This window comes from Prunus avium, chromosome 7 (genome assembly GCF_965620075.1).
Source record: "Prunus avium chromosome 7, drPruAviu1.hap1.1, whole genome shotgun sequence".
NCBI classification, from domain to species: Eukaryota; Viridiplantae; Streptophyta; class Magnoliopsida; order Rosales; family Rosaceae; genus Prunus; species Prunus avium.
The window spans coordinates 23,338,822-23,361,854 of record NC_142290.1 but is presented as its reverse complement, the minus strand read 5'-3'; the positions used below and the strand labels follow the sequence as shown (position 1 = coordinate 23,361,854).

Below are 23,033 nucleotides of genomic sequence, written 5' to 3'. Positions count from 1 at the left end.
TGATCGAGAATCAAAGTCCCAAATAGTCCAAACAAATTATTTTGGGTTGGGTGAACTGATCGTCGTCTGATCGTACAATTGGTTTTGATCCGACCTCTTGATCGAAACCAAACCTTCGGGACTTGTTTAGTAGACTTTGTTGGACCTGTAAGAACATTCAGGTTGGAAATCAAAGGTTGTGGACCCTGCGGGCCCAGTTGACCATTATGTAAAGTTTGACTGTATGGTTGACCCCGCATCTTCTAAAGTCGTCTCATCTTTAGAAAAGTACTAGAATGGCCCAAGGAACTTCTTAAAAGTCGTGCACACACTTGTTTGGGCCTAATTTGACACATCCAGTCCAAAAAAAATCAAAAAAGCCCATAACAATTTTGGACAGTCACGAACAAATAAATGGGCCAAGACTACACACTCAACCCAACATTGGGGGCCCAGAAACTATCGAACCACGAGGATGACTTGGGCTTCGAAGAAACCCAAATTGGGCTAGCCATGTTCAAAATGAAGAAAGAGGAGCCCAAAAAAAGAGACAGACCCACATGACCTCCTAACTTGGAAAAGTCAGCAATTTCAACTAGGATTGATAAGGAATTAATAGGGGCAGGTATAAAAGAAGAACATCTCTGAAAAAACTCTGCCGCCAGAAGATCAAATCCCTTTTTGTATATTCAGAGATATTTTTCTGCTCCAAAGAAGGCACCATTTTCAAGGGATACGCAGACTATGTTTTCTAAAAAGAGATAAGCAGGAAACATGGAGTTGTTCAAAATTGGAAAATCAAACTTACCATCACAGTTTGAAACTCTTACAGAAGCAGTTAAACTGGAAGTAGGGTTATGTTCCCCATCAAAATATAGGGAAGTAATTGCCTCAGGAACTGACTATTGAGGGCTTATTTGCCAAAATTGATAAAAACCCTTTTTTTTTCTTTGCATTTAAAAATGAAAAGATCTTTTGAGAATTTTTGCCGTCCTATTAAAAGAATTAGAACCCCCACTCCAAAAACATTTCTTATAAATATAGGAGAGGGTGAACAGAGCAAAAGGATCAATCAGACAACCAAAAAAAATCAATCAAAGACAAAAACTCAAAATGATCACTTGATCTCAAAAGCCTTCGAATAGCTACAAATCAAGACATCCAACTTCAGTTCAGACTTAGGGAAATAAATAATTCAAAACGAGATTTCTCTCGTTACAAATTTGGTTCAGCGTAAGCCAAAACGAGCAGAGTTCAGGTTTTTACAAATATGAAAACCTCAACAAATTTATGAAGAGCCCTGATCAAGCAGGACAGATACCATAGTGCAATTCCAACTCAGTAGTCAAGGCCAACCACTTCTGCCACTTCTGCCCCTTCCAGACTGAAGAAGTCCGAATTCTGCCCAATCAAAAAGCCTTCTAGGGTTTGAAATAAATTAAAACTCTGCCAGATTCGAACGTTGGCATTGATTTGCGGCTAAAACAGACCAGTTGAAGTTGTTGATAATCCAATCCAGCCCGGATCAGAAGCATCTACCCAGACAGAAATGGAAGTACAGTCTTGTTTTTGTCTTTCTAGAGTCAGTTTTTCTCTTTTGAGTTTTGTAAAAGAGAATTCTGTCTGAAAACAGTTCACTTTCTTATCATTTATTTTGGCCAGAACTACCAATCTTGTACTGTGAAAAATTATGAAGTCCTCACCAGTCTGAGGCAAGAAAAGAACTTACTTGGGAGATATTCCTCACCCAAATTCACAATCACTTGTTTAGAAGTCAGTAACTTATGGCGCAAGTTATCTGTTTTTAGGAAGTCTGCTAGGATTTTTTATTGCTAGCAGTGGCACGCTCACATACTAAAGAAAGTTGACTTGTTGACTAGCCAATGGTTCTCAAGGCAATGGGGAACTTTACCCTACCATCACAGTAACAAAAGTAAAATGGGTGAACAACACTTTGAGGCCCGGGAACTAGAGTTTTGAGTTAACATTTGTTGTGGGGTACTTTTATTAATTAGGACCGTTTATCCTCTCAAATAGGTATTCATTCTTCACATACTCCATATGAAGAGCCCTCTTAGGGTTAAGTAGTGTTGGACTTGTTGTGAGTGGAAATCGTTTTCAATGAGCATTGTTTTTCAATTATGGAATTGCTTGCATAATTATAAATTGTCTGGACTTGTTGATCGAGAATCGAAGTCCTAGATACTCCAAACAAATTATTTAGGGTTGGGCGAACTGATCGTCGTTCGATCGTACAATTGGTTTTGATCCGACCTCTTGATCGAAACCAAACCTTCGGACTTGTTTAGTAGACTTTGTTGGACCTATAAGAACGTTCGGGTTGGAAATTAGAGGTTGTGGACCCCACGGGCCCATTTGACCATTATGCAAAGTTTGACCGTATGGTTGACCCCGTATCTTCTGAAGTCGTCTCATCTTTCGGAAAGTACTAGATTGGCCCTAGGAACTTCTTAAAAGTTGTGCACACACTTTGAGGCCTTGGAACTACAGTTTTGAGTTAAAGTTTGTTGTGGGGTACTTTTATTAATTAAGATCGTTTATCATCTCAAATAGGTATTCATTATTCGCATACTCCATAGGAAGAGCCCTTTTAGGGTTGAGTAGTGTTGGACTTATTGTGAGTGGACATTGTTTTCAATGAGTATTGTTTTTCAATTATGAAATTGCTTGCATAATTATGAACTGTTTGGAAATTGGTTATTTTGGTTTAATATGGTTATGAAGTATATTATTGGATTGATTTCGGATTTTACAATGGGATATGGGAATTTCATAGATTATTATTATTATTATTATTGATAAAGGATATGGTTTTGGGTATTGAGAATGTGGATTTCGGCCATAATTTTTGGAAATTGGATTTTTGGAATATATATATATGGGCTATGATTTGGAAATATTGATTTGTGGATTTGCACCATGGTATGTACTTGCCCTGGTTCTATATGGATGTTACCTACACGTGTGATGTGTTGTCGGAGCATGTGATGATACGCGGGCACCCTTGACGAGGTGTGCCGTAGGGCTCTTGACGGGGCTGTCTGCTCGCGTAAGACTTATTTCGATAGCACGTTCGATGTGTTGTCGGTGTGTGTGCTGTGGAGCAATAGTCCCTCGGTTGGACTGCTCATCCCTAGTCACAGGGTAATGTGTTGCCATCCTGTGGTCTAGTCAAACAATCCCCCGGTTGGATTATTTCCCCGATACTTAATGATGGTGTGGTGAATGTGTGTGCTTGTGTGTATATGTATATGCATTTATGTACGTGTATATGGGTATATGTGTGGATTTATTTTCCAGGTTGAGGTTTCTTGAGCATGTGCATTGAGAGTACTCTGCACAGGTATGAACATTTGAAATGAAATTCATAATTGAGATTGGATATTTGGAAACTACTTGGCATATTGTATTTTTGCAAGGGTATGGTTGCGGGAAAAGGATTTTGGGTTTTGATAGTCATATTTTATATTAATGGGTTTATTTTGGTGGTTTTGAATATACAGTTTTACAATAAGGATTAAATGAACAAGTTTACATTGTTTTCCAAGAATTTGAGAAGTATGAATTATATGGCTTTCCTTATCGTATGTTATGATATGAGTTTTACTCAATTGAAATACTTTCTAGTATCGGATGATATTATGTACATTGAATGAAGAATCTATTTCATGGTGTTTCGACATTATTTTCTAAAACGGAAGGGGTTATTATGTTGCTTACAACTTATGTTTAAAGCTTTATTTTTCTCAATCACATTTTCTATTTTGTGCCCCCCAGGTTCTAGATTTTTTAGGTCGAGGCCACCACGTCCAGGCATCATCTGCTCCGTAAGCTCACACCGTAGGAACTTTCCTTTATCATTCTCTACTTTCCTTTTTCCCCGAGTTGTAAATTTAATTCTTTAGTCGCTCTGCTAGCTTGTTTAAGTTTGTGTAGAGGGCTTGATGCCCATTTGAATAGTCTTAACTGTCGTGTGTGCCATATCTTTTGCATGTTGAAAGTTGTGATTATTTTGGCGCTTATTTGCAGGTACTGTAAATTGGGAAATGTTCCAATTATAGGGGAGACTCTATCGAAATTTCGGTAGAAGTCGAATTGTCTATCTGTTTAAATTAGGGCTTTTTAGTAAAGTGGGTCCAACATCGGCCAGATGTCAGATAGGCAACAGGGTTCGTCATGAATTCCAAAGGGGAATTCGAGGTGGGTCCTGTCAGGCAACTTAAACACATTCACAACTTTAAGACTCTAGTTATGATTTTGCTAATCCACCTTTCAAGCATTCTGTTTACAAATTTTTGTTGTTGGTGATTCTCCCTCTTTTTATTTGTCTCCTATTTCTATATGTGGTTATGTCTATCTATTGAATGTGTAATGGTGCATCTTATAGGCTTAGTGTCCCTCTTTGATTCACTTGGTTGTTTTGGCCAATTTGGAGTGTTATTTTTGTTGTGCGACAACACTCTAAGACCTTGTCATTGATGGATTATGAGGCGGCACACACACAAACCCTTTTGAGGTTCGACCTCGTGCCTATGTCCTCTTGGTAATCCACCCGAGAAATTCACTAGTATGTAAGAACAACTTTAGTTACAATCTTGAACTCCCTTAGCTCGCACAAGAACTCTACCTCTCTTTTCTCTCACCCTTGCTCAAACTCTTGATGCCCTTGTAAACACCCTAGAATTCCCTCTTGAATTATCTGGTGTCTCTCTCTTAAAATTAACCTAGCCCTAAAAGTTCTATTTATAATGCATAGGACTTTAGCTACAAGTTAACAAGGAATAGAAAACCAAAACCCTATTAAACTAGGCTAAGAAACCCCAATAAAATAGGAAATCACGTCAAAACCCGAGATGAACACGCGAGCCACTGAAAAACTGATCGATCGAGCGACCACTTGCATGCACTTGTCCGCGAGCTGGAGCTCACTGCCCAAAAAAGATCAATCGCTTGGCTCCAGCCGCCGCACCTTCTTCTCCTTCAGCTGCTCCTCCTTGCAACCCCTTTGGTTCCTTCTTCCTCCCGCATTTGTGGTGAGCCAATCTTTAACAATTTCTTTTGTAATTTCTTCGTAAGAATGAGCATACAAATTTGTTTATTGCTCTGATGTTTTGGGAATTTCACAATGATTAAAAAAACAAAGTAGATGACAAAAAAAAAAACAAGAGATATAAAGAAAGAGCCATGCTGGGAATGTACAGAAATTGTAGTATAGATTGTTCTATCTCCCACTCTTTAATTTCGTTTTTTTTTATTTTTATCATTGATATGTTCAAATTGCGAAAATGCTCTCTAGATCATAAAGAAGAAAAAAAATGCATTAGTTTATAAATACCACAAAAATTAAGGTAGGCAGAGGCTAGCACTAGTTCCTTGGTATTATTCTTTCTTTTTAGATTGTACATATTTTCATTGTTGTACTCAATTCTAATTAGTACATAGGAGGATTAAGAGTACTTAAGAGAAGTACATGTTCATAGTACCAAAGTGAGAGTACTTTATCTTGGGTACTATGAACAACATAAAGCCACAACCATATAGTAGTAACCAAGAGCGAATTAGAAGAGCATCAAGCGCAACTAGGAACATCAAGCCAAGCACAACAACATGAAAGACAAGAGCAAGAATATAAAGACATAAACAAATCCAGTTATGCAGGATATGCAGAACCGAGATACAATCCGAGATCATAATTGATAAATAAACATACATATTTAGCCAAAAATAAAAACTAAAAAACATATAGCAGTAGCAGAGGTAAGTCTTGTGAATGGGACAACAAAAGGATTTTTAAGGAACAAGTTCTCTAGAAATATTTCCTAAAAATTATTTTAAAAGAAAAAAAATATAGGATAAGGGAAAATGTTAAAAGAAATGGAATATATTCTTAAAAAGGAAATGCCAAACTTTCGTTCATACTAAAGTTGTATATACACACACGTGGTCATTCACACGTGAATACCATCAATACAATCACAACATAATATGGTCATCCACCAAAATACCATCCATTACTCAAAACACTAAGAAAATTCGTTTAAGATCAGAACAAGTTCCACTTACCCATGAACTGTTGTCGAAAAAGTCCATATAATTTTAAATCAACAAAACAATTTATAAACCACATCAACATGTTAATCATAAGCCATTAACATTATGCAAATCCACATTATAATAAATATAATACTTGTAATTTACTCACCTCTCGTCCAAGCTACGTTCTTGATCAACTCAACGAATCCACAATCTCAACTAGGAACTCTGGTCATGGTTGAGATACCTTCTTCTTTTTTTGGGTCGAAAGAATGGAGATTCCATTAGCTTAGCAAGTTACAAAGAGGCCCAATACAACAAACAAAATAATAAAACAAACGCACAACCAAACAAAATAAAAACACAACCATAATACACATAATTTAGGCCCAACACAACAAAAAACCCTAAGCCGCACAGAAACCCTAACATCACACCTAAGAACTAAGCAACCGCCGCCCGATCTGTCTTCGCTGCCAGTAGAGGAAGGTCCATGAGAACCGACAAAGGAGATCTAAAGAGCATGAATTCGGGGAAGCAAGCCACCACCGTGCATCAAGCTCTCAAGCGATCCATTGGATTGGTCTAAATTGACCATTAAACTGCAGAGCCAACTCCTCCAAAGCAAAAGCTCAGATTCATGGTTGAGATACTAAGAAGAAACTATTTTGCTTTCATGGTCATATACTTATATTACTTCCATCACAATAATCTTCAAAATAGTTGTTCAAATTAATCTCAAACTTCAGGATAAAACATTGCAATGTTTGTCTTTTCTTTGGTTGATTGTCAAGTAAGCTGTTTTATGCCCATGTGGCACGTTTTGAACCCCACTTTTATACTGATGTGGACAAAAAATTTGAGCTGCTTGAGAAAATTAAAAAAATCCAGTTGTCTCTAAAAAAAAAATTAAAAATTTAAAGATAAATTAAAATATCGCACCTCACAGGAGCATATGTCAACAACTTGTTCTTAATGCATTTCTTTTATAAAACAATGGAAGCATATATTCTCTGTATAAATAAGCATTAAAATTGTGAACAATTATCACTGATTGAAAACCCGTGTAGAGAATTCCTGTGTTCACACCTTTTATCAACTCTTTTTATGCTTTTTCCACTGCTTTTTATTCTCCTCCTCAGCAAGTAAAGAATCCAAATCAAAAGCAACCCGCATGTCTTTTGGATTTAGGACCCTGTTTTCTCAAGTTTTCGCCTTTTATTAGCCTTTCCTGCTTGCTTTTGGAATTGTATGACGTGGATGAACCTTTGCTTTATTTCAGTGTTTTAATGCAAATTTTGGCTCACCAATCTGGCTTCAAACAATTGGTGCTGAGAAGATGATAGTAGCCAAAAGTTGAAGGACGTATCTGGAGCCCTTTCTCAAGAATCAGAACCACATGTCAGCTGAACAGGTTCATAACCAAACTCAAATCCACAATATGCTCTGCCTTTAGAAAAAGGCTCTTTAGACATTACATTACTAGAAGCCGACCAATATCAGAATCTTTACTCCATTATACCATAATAGGGTTCATGAGCCTCTCTCTCTCTCTCTCTCTCTCTCTCTCTTTCTCTCTCTCTCTATATATATATATGCATTCATTCACAGATGAATCAACATTTACACTACCACATACAGATTTATACTAGAGTCACCTAGACACCGATCTTTGAATCGAATTTGATCTTTCGTCTTAAGTTAGGTCATAGCTTCTGCTGTTTCTTCTCCAAGATGGCCAAGACACAGGCACAAGAGAACCAACCTCCAGCAGGTACCTTATTTCTGTGCGACAAATTCTTTTTTTTTTATCCTTATGATATAGCAGGACTCACTTTTGTTTTGGTTTTTTTTTTTATTTTTAATATGGTTTTGGTTTGAAGGATACCCAACTGCAACTGAGAATCCCCCAACTGGGAAGAAGTTTAGGCCTCGGACTAAAAAGAAAGGAGACAGGGGCTTTATTGAGGGATGGTAAGTTGTTAGACATCTTATGCATCAGGTTTTTTTCCTTTCAATCATCATTGTAAAAATTTCTTAAATCTTAGAAAAGCAAGAGACCTGCTACCTAACTTGTAAGTCACCAACGGACCCAGTGGGAAAGAACCTTGACTTGCAAACCAATGGTCTCAGGTTCTAACCTCATGACCCCTTCGTAGTGTGTGTGAGCAACCCCCTCCCCCTTATAGTTTAGACTATCGATTGTATTAAAATAATAATAAATAAATAAACAACTCGCAAGCCAAAATCCAATAGAATCACTGCAGAAATTAGTGGACTTAATACCTAAAACCCAAATTACTGCATCCCCAAGCACTACGGATCTCCTCATAGTGGAACCCATTCGTCCTATACTCGTAGCATTCAAAACTGCCTACTTTTTTGCCTTTGTCCTGTCAATTGATGCTAATCATTTTGTTTCTTTTGTGATATTTATTGGTGCAGCCTCTTTGCCTTATGCTGCTGCTGGCTTTGTGAGGAATGCTTCTGAATTTACCATAAGCACGACTACCATAATAGCTTCCTAGCTTACTCTTGTATCTTTGTTTAGCTTGGGGCGGTTGCCTGACTGTTATTATTTTTCCCTGTGTATCCACATATTGTAATAATATACCATCATATTTTCCTTTTCTGCTCAGTCTTCTTATTTTTCCCTGCGTCTGTCTATTCTCCTTATACATAAGTACATTATACAAGTTACATCAAAGCAACAAGAACATTTGACATACATCCCACTTTTTTGAATGGGTTAAACATATTTTCTACAAATATTTGCCCACTATTACTCCAGGTACAAAGATGCGAGGTACATATAGAACCCTAATTGAATTGTTTTGGCACTTCCCAATTTTTCAAACAAGCAATTTATATCGAGCATGCCCCAGAAAAGTTATGTTTCCAATGCACATCGAGGCCGGAGAATCAAAGTCAATATATTTGAGATCGAAGACTCTGTCCAAAAGGCTTTTCCTTTTTACCATTATCAATAAATGTAATAATACACCATATCATATCTCATGATTCCTCTTAAATTTACAGTTATATTCTTAGGTCTAAAGATGCTCGAGGCAGATTTGGTGAAAAACAAAATTTATTGAAGCCAAAATGCATTCAAATTTAGTGAAAAGCCATATTAATCAATAACTAACCACTGAAGGATGCTTCTCAGATGGTATCCGATAACGGGAACAACTTTTCCAGCTTGTTATTTGAAAGGATCCTGCTCGGGTCCAACTCCTTTCGTGCTTTATTGTATGCATCAACTGGAAAACGCTTTCTTAGCCTGGCCTGGAGAGCGGCAAGCTCTTCTTTGTCCTTTGGAACCTGTGCACGATACACATGTCTAAATAAAATGCACAACAGTGATAATATAACATGTTTTATTCAGCCATTGTACAAAAGATAAATTGGTAGAATTCCTAAAAGCAGCTTGATCAGCTACAAAACAACTTTAATCTGGACACGTTACAATAGGTGTTGCCTTAGAAAAAATTTTGTTGTTGAGATTGCAAGTGAATGCAAACCCTGTAAAAAATTAAGTTTGCTAAGATGTTAGAAATTTAGCATGAGTTTGAGGGTATAGAAAACAATAAATTCACTCTTCAGGATTCCATAATATCATGGTGGTAACATCATTTAGAAAGATTCTACAAAGACAATCATCTAAGATGACATTTAATACCTCAATCTTTGCCCAGTGTTCATAAGCGGAATACTTATCCCACAACTGTACTTGGGTCAGACGCCTGTAGTGGAAAAACTCTTCTGTAATTTCCTTTCTTTGGCGGGCATCCATTGTAGGAAGGTACATGATTATACCAACCTGATACATAATTTAAAACAGCTTTTACACATGAGCATTGTAGTTGGTAACAGCATTTGATAAGAGAGTTAACTAATTCCACATACATGTAACGTAGCAGAGATATGTAATATTTTGGCCAGGGTGAGTATCCAATACAGATACAGCCCCAAATACGGATATGGATTCTAATATGATCATTGTATGTTACTACACTTATTTACTTGGTGGTTGATTATTTTTTGTCACATTTAAATAATTTTCACAAAAACCTATTTCTCAATTGTCCAAAGCAAAATTAAGTACTTACTTTTATTAGTTGAAAAAATCTAAAAGTACCAGGCGATTCTATTCCTATTAAAATTGGGTACGCATTCTTAATTTCTAATTTGTATATAGTGTTGAGAGTACTGTACCACATCGTGGAAGTAAAGCCTCGCAGAGTAGTACTAAGATACATGATGCCTTGGGCTTCTCTACCCAGTGTCAACTGTTGTTGGGTTGGATGTATGATACATGATACTAAACAAGTTAAATAGGTGTACAAAATTACAAGATACTATAGTACCTCATCTTTTTCATTCTTTGCAGTTTTTTTTTGGTAGACAAATTAGTTGTTGACGGACTTCTCGTTCACCCTACATATTTTCTGTCACTTTACTCATAAAGTTTGGTTCTTATAAAAACAAATACATGTGAAGTAGGTTGAATTCTCATAAAGGTGTTAAATGGTGACCTATTTCAAGTGGGTTGTATCATGTCATATCATTAACAAGATCCATTTATTACACGGGTCAATGGGTTCTGGATGAAATCTGTTTATTAACAGGTTACACAGGTAGTGATGTGTTACGTATTTAATAAATATGTCATGTTTGTGTTAGAACCTATGCCAGAAACACCAGCAATAAGCACAAACATCCTCTGTATGTTCAATGTAAAGGGAATATACTTTTACACTAAACCCCAGAAGACTTGTACCACCAATTCATCTATCATGCTTAATCAAGGTAAAATAAAAAACCTCAACCCTAAAATTGTCTTGTATGCATGGTCAACAAGTGATTAACGTTTTTAAACCACTGACACCTTTCTAATTCAAGATATGCATAAGGAATTAACCCAAGAGATATAAAGAACAATGCAAAGAAACATTGGTTCATGAAATTACCCAAGAAAATATATCATCGTCTTTTGTACTTGAAGCTGGACTCATGGGGCTCTTAGTGCATGCTGTCCAGCGCTGCTCTATTGGAGCAGGTGCTGGTACCTCGTTCTTCTCTATGAGCTGCTTTACATCTTCTATGTATTCAAGGTCTTTCAAGCTTGGTTTGGAAAGGGTTCCAACTGGAAAACAAGTTTCTGAAACCCACTGTTGACCACCACAATCAAAGCCCAGAATTTCATCACTCCATCCCACTCTGTATCCCTCTGACTTCCTCCAGAATTCAGCCTCAGCTTGATTAACTTTTACAACATGATCTTTGTCGAGAGGATCTAGGGCAAGCAGTTTATCTCTCAACTCTGTAAATGAGAGCTCATTTATGTCCACATCATTCTCAACTGGAACTACACTGCAAGTAAAATGTGTAAATGGTTAGCTGCAACAAACAGATGAATCAACACAATAGCAATATGGGAGTTTTTGGGTATATGAAGCAAAAAAGAAAAGATAATAGAGGAAGAACAATGGAGGACCAGTAATCCGTTTTATGCTAACACAACAACACCAAAGACAGCTCTAGGAGTTTGCAATCCATGCCCACCAACTGCATACAACATTCCAGTTGGGATTTCACGACCTGGGTTGACCTTGGTTACACCAACCCCAACCAAGTTTGCCCAAGCTTACAAGAGTATAAGTGTATGCATCTATATTAAGTGCTAATGAGTATTGTCTTAACAGTACATAAACAGAGTTCCAAGTTCTAGTAGTAAGAAATCTAGAATATCAAAGCCACTGAACATTGAAACAGAGAAATGAAAGAAAAAGAGCAATCATTTAAGACCATGTTGCAAAAAGTTTTTGTTTCCCATTTCACCACATAGCTCTAGCAGTACTTTGATGCCTTTACTTTATTGCACTTGCACAGGTCCTCTAAGCCAAGAGAATATGAAAATAAAGAAAATGATAAATGATAAAAGGGAATAAGAGACATTCAGCAGCTTATTCTCCTTCAGCTCAAACAGGAGAAAATATCTTGCTAGATTATATGGTTGAACAGGACCAGGAAACAACTTTACCTGCACTTCTGGAGGCATTCCTTGTAGAGATCTCGAACGTGCTGTATGGCTTCATCACTGCTATATTTGGGTTTGAACTTTGGGGGACCTTTCCATTTTGATACAGGGTTACACGTCACAACCACAACAGTGTCGCTATATGGAATATAAAGGTACTTCACATGTTTATTCTCAGATAGTAATTTCCTGTGAAACAATCAGATCATGTATCATTCATTTCCTGATTCCATATCGCACTATAATATTAATGGTGCATGAGCTCACAGTGAGTCAAAATACGAGAGAGAGAGAGAGAGAGAGAGAGAGAGAGAGGGAGAGAGAATTCGTTATAAATAAGCAAAAACAGGACATACAGAGTGAGAGAGAGAGAATTCGTTATAAATAAGAAAAAACAGTATATACAGCTTACCCTTACTAATCAATATGACTTCTGAGATTTAAGAACCACATGTACATGTTGATGCATCAGTGATTGACAATTTTTATTTTTCACCGGAAAGTGTTGCTATCACTAGCTGAAATGATCATTCTTTTATAATGTTGTTTTGTTAGCAGCTATTAAGTGAGACTAAAATTTTCAAATTTTGAGCTTTTTCTAACTTACCTTTTTTGTGAGTGGTTTTTATTGTAGTTTCTCTTTTTTCTTCAAAAAAAATATCACTAGATGAAATTCAATGAAGGGTTTGCATTACAAGCCACCACAATCAAACAACTTTGAAATCTCAGCACTCAATCGAAGTGTTTTCACCATCCCTTAAAACATTGTAAAACCCTAGCTCCAAACCAAACAATGGTTGCCTCACACTCAATAGTTTTCATCGTTCCATAAACTTGTTGCAATTTGCAACTTGCAAGCGACACTCATGCATTGTGTACTTACTATCTGAATGAAAGATAAACCAATAAATCTAACAATGAAAGGAATAAATAATTACTTATGATTTTTCTTGATCTCTTCCATGTTTGAAACAGCAGTGTGCTCTACAAGCTCCTGTCTCTCAACGCACTGGATGGTGACTTCAGCAACCACTCCAAGGCCACCAAGGCCACACCGGGCTAAATAAAACAGCTCTGGATCTTTCTCTTTCGAGATTTCTATTGTTCCCTTAGCAGGAGTAACCAGCTTCATACTGATCACCTGTTCATCCATCGGAGGCAATTTTGCACCAGTACCATGTGCACCAACCTACACGCATATGAACATGAGGCAAAGAGAAAGATCATATTAGCAAAAATCAAAATGTGATAAGGCCAGTCAATTGGAAACAGTTAAACCAAAACCCACATCAAACTTAACAAAAAAAACAAACCAACCTGCAAAATGCCACCAATCTGCTGCTCCCTAATGGAGGCAAAGTTCTGCAGAGTAAGGCCATGTTCCTTGATCCCATCGACCAATTGCTGCACCCTTATCCCAGCTTGCACTCTCACTCTCTTCTTCTCCTTATCCACCTCCAAAACCTTATCCATCAGCGCCAAATTGACCATTCCAGCCCTGGACAATCCAATCCCATTCGGGGACAACCCGGACCCGACAGGCCGAATCCGGGTTTTCTTCTCATGGGCATCCTTGACAACCTTTTCCAGCTCTTCAAGGGTCTCAGGCTGGTGGAAAACCCGGGTCTGGACCTCATGGGTCCCGCTCCAGTTGGAGACTGTGTGGAGCTCCTCGGGCAGAGGAGCATAGCGGAAAATCTGCGCTTTTTTGTGCTTGGCGTTTTCAGGGAAAGGGAAGGAGTAGTAGGTGGCTGCAGCGGAGAACAAGACGAGGGCTGTGTAGCCCAAGTACTTGCGGAGCTCAGAGGCTGATGAAGATGCTGATGGCGATGAAAGACTGGAACATGCGCGCGCTGGGCTTAATGGGTTCAGTGGGTTTTGGGGGATGGTGGTGGAAATGAGCGGCTTGAGGTGGTTGTGGTGGTGGAGGGACTGGAGTGAGCGTCTGAGAGTGAGAGCTCTAAGCATTTTTCCGTTTTTACCTTTTTTTTTTTCTTCCTCTGCTCCTCCTTCCCTCTTTAGTATTTGGGATCGGAGAAATAACCAAAAATAGCCAAAACTTCACCCTTATTTTCAAAAATGTCAGTTTTTTTGATCAATTTTAAAGGGTTAATCGTTTTATTAGTCCCTGAATTTAGACCAGATTTTCATTTTAGTCCCTCAATTTCCAAAATAGTTCCCGTGGTCCTTTAACTTCACTCTCGTTATGACAAATAGTCCTGCCGTCAATTTTGTTAACTTTTTCTGTTAAATGCAAGGGCAAAATGGTATTTTTTATGTTAAAACAAAATAAAAATAAAAAATCATATCTTTAATATAACAATAAAAGAAAATCAAATAAAAAACCAACAAAAAAAAAAAGAAAAATCAAGTTTGGGGGAGTAGAAATCGGGATAGAAGGGGAGAGAGAGAGAGAGTTTAATTTTAATTTTTTATTCATATTTTAATCAATTTTATACAAAAATACCATTTTACCCCTGCATTTAACAGAAAAGTTAACAAAATTAATGGCAGGACCATTTGTCCTAACGAAACTGAAGTTGACGGACCACGGGAACCATTTTGGAAATTTAGTTACTCAAATACAAATCGGGTCTAAGTTCAATGACTAATCAAACGATTAACCTCAATTTCAAATATAGAAAAAAACTCACCTAAATAGACACAAATGCCCTCAAATTTAAAACTCACATAAACCTAAAAAAGAAAACCCTATTAGATTGGGAATCTTTGTACATACATTTGCAGAGAGTTCGTTTGCAGACATATTGCTACCATAGTCAAACGGTGAGTGCAGTTCTTCCTTGGCTCTTCGTTTCTTCGTTTATTCTTCATACTATATTTATAAAATTATCAAACTTATGGAAGTTTGTTTTATCAAGTATTTATAAAATTAAAAATGGTGTCCTGTTTTTGTATCTTTTAATCCTGCATCGTCCGTAGTTTAGAGTGCTTAGAAACTCCCTTTTCCTTAGTATTAAAGGTAGTCATGGTGGGGGTTACAATTTAAGAGAAAGAAAAAAAATATTGTCATCTAAAAAAGAGGAATCGTATTTGTGGTCGAACGTGGGTTTGGAAGTTTCCATGCTGGGCAATACTTTGGCCTCTGGTCATATGTCACCGTTGCCACTCGAAAGCGATTCTGAGGTGAGTAGACTCCCCTGTGCCACAACTGTCTATGATGTATTTTACATCATGGAGACACTCTAGGACTGGACTCACTTCACGTTCGTGTAATGCCTGCCTTTGAAGCCCCTAACTTTGTCCTTGGTTTTGCTAACTTAATGTCCATGGGTGCGGCATTTCTGGTGATGGAGATTATAACTCCCTTGAGCCCTATCCGAAGTGCTATGATTTAATATCATCAATTCACTTTGAGCCCTAATGATACCTTCTTCCCCTCAAGAACTGTGTTGGAGGGTGAATTCTAGGGGTTCAATCTTACATGAGTTCTTGTGTAATTTACCTATGCCAAAAGATACGATTTATAGAAGGAAACATCACCAATGCCCTTTCTTGGATTAGGTAGGAAGCTGCCAGAGAGGAAGCCAAATGGGGCCTACTTGTGGCCTTCCTAACACCAATCACCTTGTTCACGGTGTGTGATGTGAGACATGTCATTTGGTAACTTGGCTTAATAGTTTTCTAACTATACAGGCTATGTTGTGCATATCATTTGCGAGAAAAGTGTTGGTATTTTCTTTGTTTGCTTATTAGTGGAAGATTTTTCTTTGTTTGCTTATTAGTAGCATTCTGCCGCTTGTTTAGACTACAAATACAAAAACAGACGCATATGTACATATACATATGCATGCTGTAACTTCCATTTATTCATGCCAGTGAATTATTATGTTGATGTATTCATGCTAGTGAATTATAAAAATTGAGGTTCAGTATCACACCTAACACCTCCCCCAATCTTGAACATTCCCAAGTATCACACCTAACACCGCCACCACCACCATCAACACCAGCATCACTCATTTATATTAGATTGATACCTCTAAAAAGATAGTCATTAAATTCCGTAGACTTTTAGGTTAGCCAAAAAGATCAACATTAAACGCTATCGACATCACCACCTCTACCATATTGCGATGACCATGACCATAACCACCCCAAACACCTTAAGCACTAGCAGCCTCGCCATCAGAAATGAAGAAAGACATAAAAACAAAGAAGAATCTACAAAGGAGGCAAGGCCTCCAAATCTTAAGCTAGAGCAGAACGGTCAAGCAGAGAGAGTCGAAACTGACTGGGTGAGATAAAGGAGAAAACGAAACAAAGCCTGGAAGTTAAAAAGAAAATCTAATACCCAAAACCGTATAAGATAAAGTATGCGTAAACTATAGTTGTATTCATGGTACGCAATAATCAGCATTTAAGAGCACAAACTACTCAACACCACATCAGTATTATTCTGTACAAAACATGCATATATGGGATAGCCACCTATCAAGCCAACTTATTGACGCCTAAATCCCAATTAGTAGGGAAGGGCTCTTTACATAGTACCAATTACGACGTATATTCTCTTGATGCCCATCTCTCCTCATACCTTCCAAATGAGTAGGCTGTTGACGGAACCTCAATCATGTGAAGAGGGTCGGGTTCAATGCCATAATCTGTTAGCGGTCTATGCTCGAGAACATCATCGTGACCTTTCACGAATTCAGGAATTTCCACCTCTCCCTTCTTTATATCCTCCCAAAGGTACTGCAGGCGGCTTACATACTTGATTTTCCAATATAGGCTGCAAACAAAGATAATTTTTAGAACAAAAACGAATACCACATCGATTATGCTTCCCAATTCACTGTTGGCTGTAACTTAGACATGGATTCAATAGGGAAATATAGTCATTTGAGGATGCTTGGGCATAATCTGCATGACTACGTAGTACATCCTATAATGTTGCTTGAAACATAAATTGAAGAATTTCAACATCAGCCATCAAAATGATTTTTTTTTCTTACTTATCTCAAAGGATGATTTGTCTAAATTGCAGTTAATAATCACCAAGTTTCAAGACAGTATTAAGCAAAGTCAAGAGACATGTCAATAATATCAAAATACTAATCCACAAACTCTCCGTTATATTCACTAATTTGTTTGTTTTTCATAATAATAATAATAAGAAATCATTATTAAATTAGATTGTGGGTTTACAAAGTATATGAAATCACTAACCCTCCAGTTAAGAAGAATCGGCCAAGAGTGGCAAAGACAAGTCTTGATCGGAGCCCAGGGTGAATGAAGTACACAATCTGAAGCCTGTCCTTCAAATATGAAGGAAGGTCTTCATAAATCCACCTTAAGATAGTTATGCCAGGGGAGTTATCCTCCTTTTGCACAGTACTATGCATGTAAACAATGCAGTATGGCCCTTCTGGAAGCTCACTGCATAATTTGTGGAATATATACCTCTTCAGCCTATCTCCACTAACAACTGGAGCTGTAGAAAGAAAATCAGACAAATTAAAACAATTGTCATATGCCACAGGGTTTTTCAAAAGTAGAATAAGGAGATTGAAAACAAAAAATCAAGAATTAATTATTTTACCACCAATATAAATATAAAAAAGAATTTATCCAAACCAAAAGGAAGCAAAATTCCATCTTCTTTGCGAATGTTAAATGCAAAACCAGACATAACAAACCCCTAAAAAGTTTCAACTAAGATAACATTCCCTCCAAACAGAACCCATTTCACATCAGCATCAACGCCACCATTATATCCAGCCATTAGGAGTATTTAAAATTGACTTTTACAGCTCAAAAACCAAAGGCCAAATACTCCCACATCATGCCCGAATCCCAGCCATCTCACATTTGCAAACATCCTAAAAGCAAAAAATAACTTATACAGAGTACAAGAAGGGAGATATCCTATCCCTTACAAAACTGAAGACCATTTTTTTCTGATTGAATTATTGAGAAAGATGGTTTATGCTAAACAGGCTGAAGTCAACAACAAACAGGACGGTGATCACCAACCCCTAATTTCTTGCTTTGAAATACTAAATCTGACTATATAGAGTGTGTTATATTTAACTCAAAGCACAAAGTGCAATTTGTTTCCAATGAGACACATCTAGAATAGAAAAACACATAACTCTTTCCACAAATTAGCAAAATTAAGCAACCTAAGGTAAGTCCCTGCCACAAAAGGTACTACTCTATTAACAGCTTCTACAGTTCACAGAACAGACCATTACATATTTCAAAAACTAAAAAATTAAGTAAAAAGCAGTTCCATAAAACCCAGCTGTTCCATGCCCAAGGGAACCACAAGACCTACAAAGATAAATAAAAGTAAAGGGTTTAACCTAAAAGAACACAAGAAAATTATCAGAAACACAAAGTAGTTTACCCAAAAAACTGTCAATTACCCAAACAAACATAGAAACTCTTCAAATTCAAACGAAACCCCGAAGCCAAAATAATTAGGACATTCTTATATAATCAGTTAACTCAGATATGGACGAGTAAAATACACATCTCAGCTAAGAAACAGGTTTTTATTTACGCAGCTAGTTTAACTAAAGAACAATTCACCCACTGTAACAACAGATAAGGATAGTTGGATCTGTTTGTTTACCGGGAAAGTATTTTCCCACTATGCGAAAAATACGATTTCCAGACTTGTCATGGCCCTGAACACGAAAGAACTGCAAGAGCTCGAGATCGGAGAAGTCCTCGTCGGCAATAAGGTTCTGAGGGCAGTCGTACCAATTCTCTTGTTCTTCGACCTCTCTTTCTTCGTTCGTCAAGAATGGCCTCGCATCTATACCCAGATCCGATGCCAGTACCACCACCGAGAAGTCCTCCGACGAGCTACCCATCTCCGGTTTGGTTGATTTCTCTCACTTTCTCGCGCTTTCTCGCACTTTCTCTCTGTTTTTCTCTGTGTGGCTGTGTGGAGCACCTTGGGATGGAACAGGGAGTGGTGTTGGATATGTGGAATATGGGCTCAGTCAAATTGGACACGTGGGGTGATTTGATACGGTAGTTCAAGAATATGCAGCAGTGGCAGACTGGGAGTGGAAGTTGTCTCAAGACCATGTGTCCTTGAGCACACATGATTATGACTAACTGTTTATATTTGTTTTTCTCTTTAGATATCACCAATGATGTGGAATTTTTTTGAACGGATAAGGCAATAATGTTAGGGAAGGTAATTAAGAAAAAAATTGTTGAGTTAATTACTAAACCACTCGGACTAATAAAATTGTCTTTCTAAAATGGCTAAACATAGTTTTAGTCAATGTACAGTTTTAGTCAATATACTTTCACCAAAGATCACATTTGTGTTGTAAATGCATGAGTTGATGGATGACCATCATATCTCTTAGTATTCTACCATTGGATTTTATGTAACATATGCATTAAGTATTTGTAATTAGTGCTTGTAACTTATAGGTATATTGTAAATGATGGTATTCAATCTCCTATCTTGTAAGCCTATAAATAGGTGGTTCTACTAAAGATTAAGCAGAATAAACATGGTGAAACTTTATCCTTAGCATATCATTTCTCTCTATATTTTCTCCATCTAGCTTTATAACAATTTGATCATTTTTAGTTTTCACTAAGCTACTAGGCAAAAAAATAAAAATGAAATCCTAGCCGCTCTCTCCTTTGTGAGCCCCAAAGAAAAACTCCATAGACGGGAAGCAGGAAGAAGCGTCATTGCCCCTCCTCCCCTCCTCTCTCATTGCCTTTTTCTTTTGGGTTAGTGAATAAGTCAATTGGGGCATTTTGAATAAGAAGGCTTTTGTGATGATTTCTTCTGAGCCATACTTAGATAGAAGTTTCCCATCACCATTTTTAGGCATTCTCAAACAAATCATTTTCTGAAAAACCGCTCTCTAACATTGTTCATGTTCTCTAAATTTGGGTCTACATCGTCTTCGACGGAGGTTGCTTCAAATCACCAAATTGTTCTTTGTCATATATTGAGAATACAAATTTGTTTTCTCATTTTCATTGTTTGGAAACATTTCACAAAAATATCTTTAGAAAACATTACCATTTAATGGTCTTTATTCTCATATTAATAGTGTGGCTGACTTTTTCTTGCAAAAAAAGTTAATATAAGCTTTTTGTAGGGGTATTTTTCTTCCGGCGGCAGGTGGGCTTAGCTGATGAAATTGTCCCCTTTGTCTGAGTTGGAAAATTAAGCCCCAAAATGATTCGAAAGGGCAGCAGGGCCTTAGGAAGTATTTTGGTTACCTCCACCAACCAAAACAACAGCAACTTACAGATAATTTCTTCATGCTTACAGATAAAATCTTGGGCTTGGCATGAGAGGCATGTGGCATGGAAGCAAAATCAACATGAGTTTAGCACTGAGGGAAAATTAAGTGTTTCTAGGGGAAAGATGAGGTATTAAGGTAGGAGAGGAAAGGGTTTTGCAGAGAGGTTTGGTTGAGGGAAAGAGAGAAATGGGTGACTTGAGTATCACTTCCGGCAGCTCGTCGGTGACTCTGAGCAGCCTGCCAGAAGAGGAAAAAATGAGGGGAATAAGGGTGATAGACCAGCAAAGCACGAAAATTACTGAGCTTGCAGGTAGGAGAGGAAGCTTGCTCTCCCCCGTGTGTTGTGTTGGGTAGAGAGGGGTCCTATTTATAGCTGCTGGGATTTGCTCTTCTCCAAGAAACCCTAATGGTTTCCTCCTAATCTAGCTAAGCTTTCCTCCTTCTTTCTTCTCCTCCCTCTTGACTTACCTTATGGTGGCAACAATTAGCTCTGCCCAATCCTACAAAATCAGAGACTTTTGGGGGCTCAAGGCTCCCTCCCTTGGCTGCTTCAGAGGAGAGCCTCTATTTTCACCCATCTTCTTTCTCTTCTTTCTTCCTTTTTCCATGGCCAAATTTGATGAAGGAAAGAAATTGGGTTTGTATGCTGGTTCAAGGGATGGCATCCCTCTTTGTGTGCTAATATCCCTTGGTTCCTTGAAGGATTTTTGCTTGGAACTTGCTCCCCCATGTGCTGGAACCTCCAGCAGCTTTATTCAATAAACCTTCAGACCTCCCCCTTCGTGGCTTTTGTTCTCCCAGCCAGCTGAGGTAATTGTATGGGCCAAGATGGCTCATTAAGTAAGTGGGCTTTTTGGTTGAGTCAATAGGCTACTTTTTGATTGGGCTATTTTCATTAAACGTTTGGGCTTTTGGTAAGGTTCATAGGCTATTTTGACTGGGCTATTTCTTCCTCTTGTGCTCACCCACATGTTTGGGCCTAAGAAATGGGCTTGAGTCCCGAGGCTCCCAAGCGACTCGGGGCTTCCATTTCTCGGCCCATCAATGGGCCTCATGTTGATTTATTACCATCCATACCACAACCCACTCAAGCAAGCCCCGGGCATTTGAGTGGCTTGGGCCCACTTAAGCATGTAGCGCGACGTGTTGCTTATTTGCTTGGCGTGGCATGTGTGCAAGCGCGTATGACGAACTTTCGCATGCCCTAATCGGGCTTCTCCTCGGTAAGGTATTGCATTGGGTCGAGAATTTATTTGGGCCGAACCGTGGATTTTTGGGCCTCAACACTTTTATATAATCATCTAATCCTAAGTGACCCCACTTTCTAGGTTCGATTCTTCCCTCTTCTAATATCGCTTGTATATGGTCTCAGGTTCAAATCCCCATGACATCTTGATAGTATGTGTGTGAGAAGTCCCTACATGGTCCTCGACATTAACATGCGTGCTCACAAGTAGTCCATGTCATCATGTTTCGTCCAAAAGTATGTTAGATTGATGACGTGGCACATATCCAATGACATGACACCCATTCTAAGGTTAGGTAGGGCTTGGGCTTAGGATTTGAAACTCTCGACCAGCCCAAGGTTCGCCTGTGTATGCCCTTCTTTTTTTAAGATTTCATTGATGCACTCTCTAACCTCATGTTATACTAAATCAAAATAATGTAATATGTATGATAAAGTAATAAACTTCTTACTTTGTTTACACGTGTTATAAATTAAGTTAAATTAAGTACCTTAATTAAATTTTACTGCCAATCCCCCACTTCCCAAGGTCAATTTTTCATATATTTCATCCATCTTTCCGTCAAATTAGTCATGTGGGAGGCATGTGACGCCCATTTTTTTAGAGCAAAACTGTCCATTCCGTGGGTCATTAAAGTTCAATTGTTTGAGCGAGCTCAAACTAAAAGGCTTTTTAGCATGACTCTTCCAAGTCTCCTAGGGGTTGTCTATTACACAGGCTTGACTTGGAGTAAATTTAGTCCCATGTTTATTTCATCTAATTCTAGTCTTAAATGGGATTGTGAATATTGGACCCACCAAAAACACCTCCTTATGAGGGGACTAATAAACCCATGTGGAAAGAGATGATTAACTAGTCCCATACTCACCAATGTATTAGATACATATATCATATTGCAATAATAATAACATATATTATTATTATTATAATATACCCATATATATTATATTATATTATATATTATATATATACACATATACTATAATGTACACACACACACACACACACACATATATATATATATATATATATATATATATATATATATATATATATATTAAAACGTCCTTTGTCCTGATCCAGGATATCACAGATGAAGTAATTTTAGGTTTACCTTTCATATCTCTACTTTACCTCTTTTAGGTAGAATATGATGGAGTCACCTCGAGTCATTTAGGAGAAAGAGTTAAATTTGAATTTTTAACCAAACCAGAGTTACACAGTCTCAAGTCACTCCAAAAGTCAGCCGTTTCCAAATCAGTTAAGTTAATCCAGAATAAAACAAAACACGTTAATTTTCTTAAGGAAGAAGTTAAATTTAAACGAGTAGAACAACAGTTAGTCGACAAGTCTCTACAGTCTCAAATAAGTAAGTTTGAAGATAAATTAAAAGATGAGGCTTCAAAATCTGTTTGTGTTGGTGACTCTGGGGATTTTAATTTTTCTTCA

At 37.7% G+C, this 23,033-nt stretch overlaps 2 protein-coding genes across 2 annotated transcripts; both read right to left on the bottom strand.

The window, feature by feature from the left end:
* Positions 1 to 8,986: 8,986 nt before the first annotated feature.
* Positions 8,987 to 14,123, bottom strand: GLDH (L-galactono-1,4-lactone dehydrogenase). The gene is made up of 6 exons (XM_021974344.2): positions 13,394 to 14,123; positions 13,015 to 13,265; positions 12,080 to 12,265; positions 11,007 to 11,409; positions 9,716 to 9,856; positions 8,987 to 9,357 (listed from the first exon to the last, which is right to left on the bottom strand). Exons 1-6 carry the CDS (start codon positions 14,042 to 14,044, stop codon positions 9,199 to 9,201), a joined length of 1,791 nt encoding a protein of 596 aa, XP_021830036.1. The 5' UTR covers positions 14,045 to 14,123; the 3' UTR covers positions 8,987 to 9,198.
* A 2,248-nt stretch (positions 14,124 to 16,371) lies between these two features.
* On the bottom strand, positions 16,372 to 19,020 carry LOC110770260 (SEC14 cytosolic factor family protein / phosphoglyceride transfer family protein). Its single transcript, XM_021974360.2, has 3 exons — positions 18,678 to 19,020; positions 17,267 to 17,531; positions 16,372 to 16,829 (listed from the first exon to the last, which is right to left on the bottom strand). The coding sequence occupies exons 1-3, from the start codon at positions 18,919 to 18,921 to the stop codon at positions 16,595 to 16,597; spliced, it is 744 nt and encodes a 247-aa protein (XP_021830052.1). The 5' UTR covers positions 18,922 to 19,020; the 3' UTR covers positions 16,372 to 16,594.
* Between the last annotated feature and the right edge of the window lie 4,013 nt (positions 19,021 to 23,033).

What these genes read in the sequence shown, in the direction of transcription:
- GLDH (XM_021974344.2), bottom strand. Translation starts at nt 14,044, where the DNA reads ATGCTTAGAGCTCTCACTCTCAGACGCTCACTCCAGTCCCTCCACCAC. An exon ending in GAGATCAAGAAAAATCATAA is followed by an intron (nt 12,266 to 13,014) that starts GTAATTATTTAT and finishes ATTGTTTCACAG; the next exon opens with GAAATTACTATCTGAGAATA. An exon ending in GAATGCCTCCAGAAGTGCAG is followed by an intron (nt 11,410 to 12,079) that starts GTAAAGTTGTTT and finishes TTTTACTTGCAG; the next exon opens with TGTAGTTCCAGTTGAGAATG.
- LOC110770260 (XM_021974360.2), bottom strand. Translation starts at nt 18,921, where the DNA reads ATGGGTAGCTCGTCGGAGGACTTCTCGGTGGTGGTACTGGCATCGGAT. An exon ending in AGTGGGAAAATACTTTCCCG is followed by an intron (nt 17,532 to 18,677) that starts GTAAACAAACAG and finishes TTCTTTCTACAG; the next exon opens with CTCCAGTTGTTAGTGGAGAT. An exon ending in CGATTCTTCTTAACTGGAGG is followed by an intron (nt 16,830 to 17,266) that starts GTTAGTGATTTC and finishes CTTTGTTTGCAG; the next exon opens with CCTATATTGGAAAATCAAGT.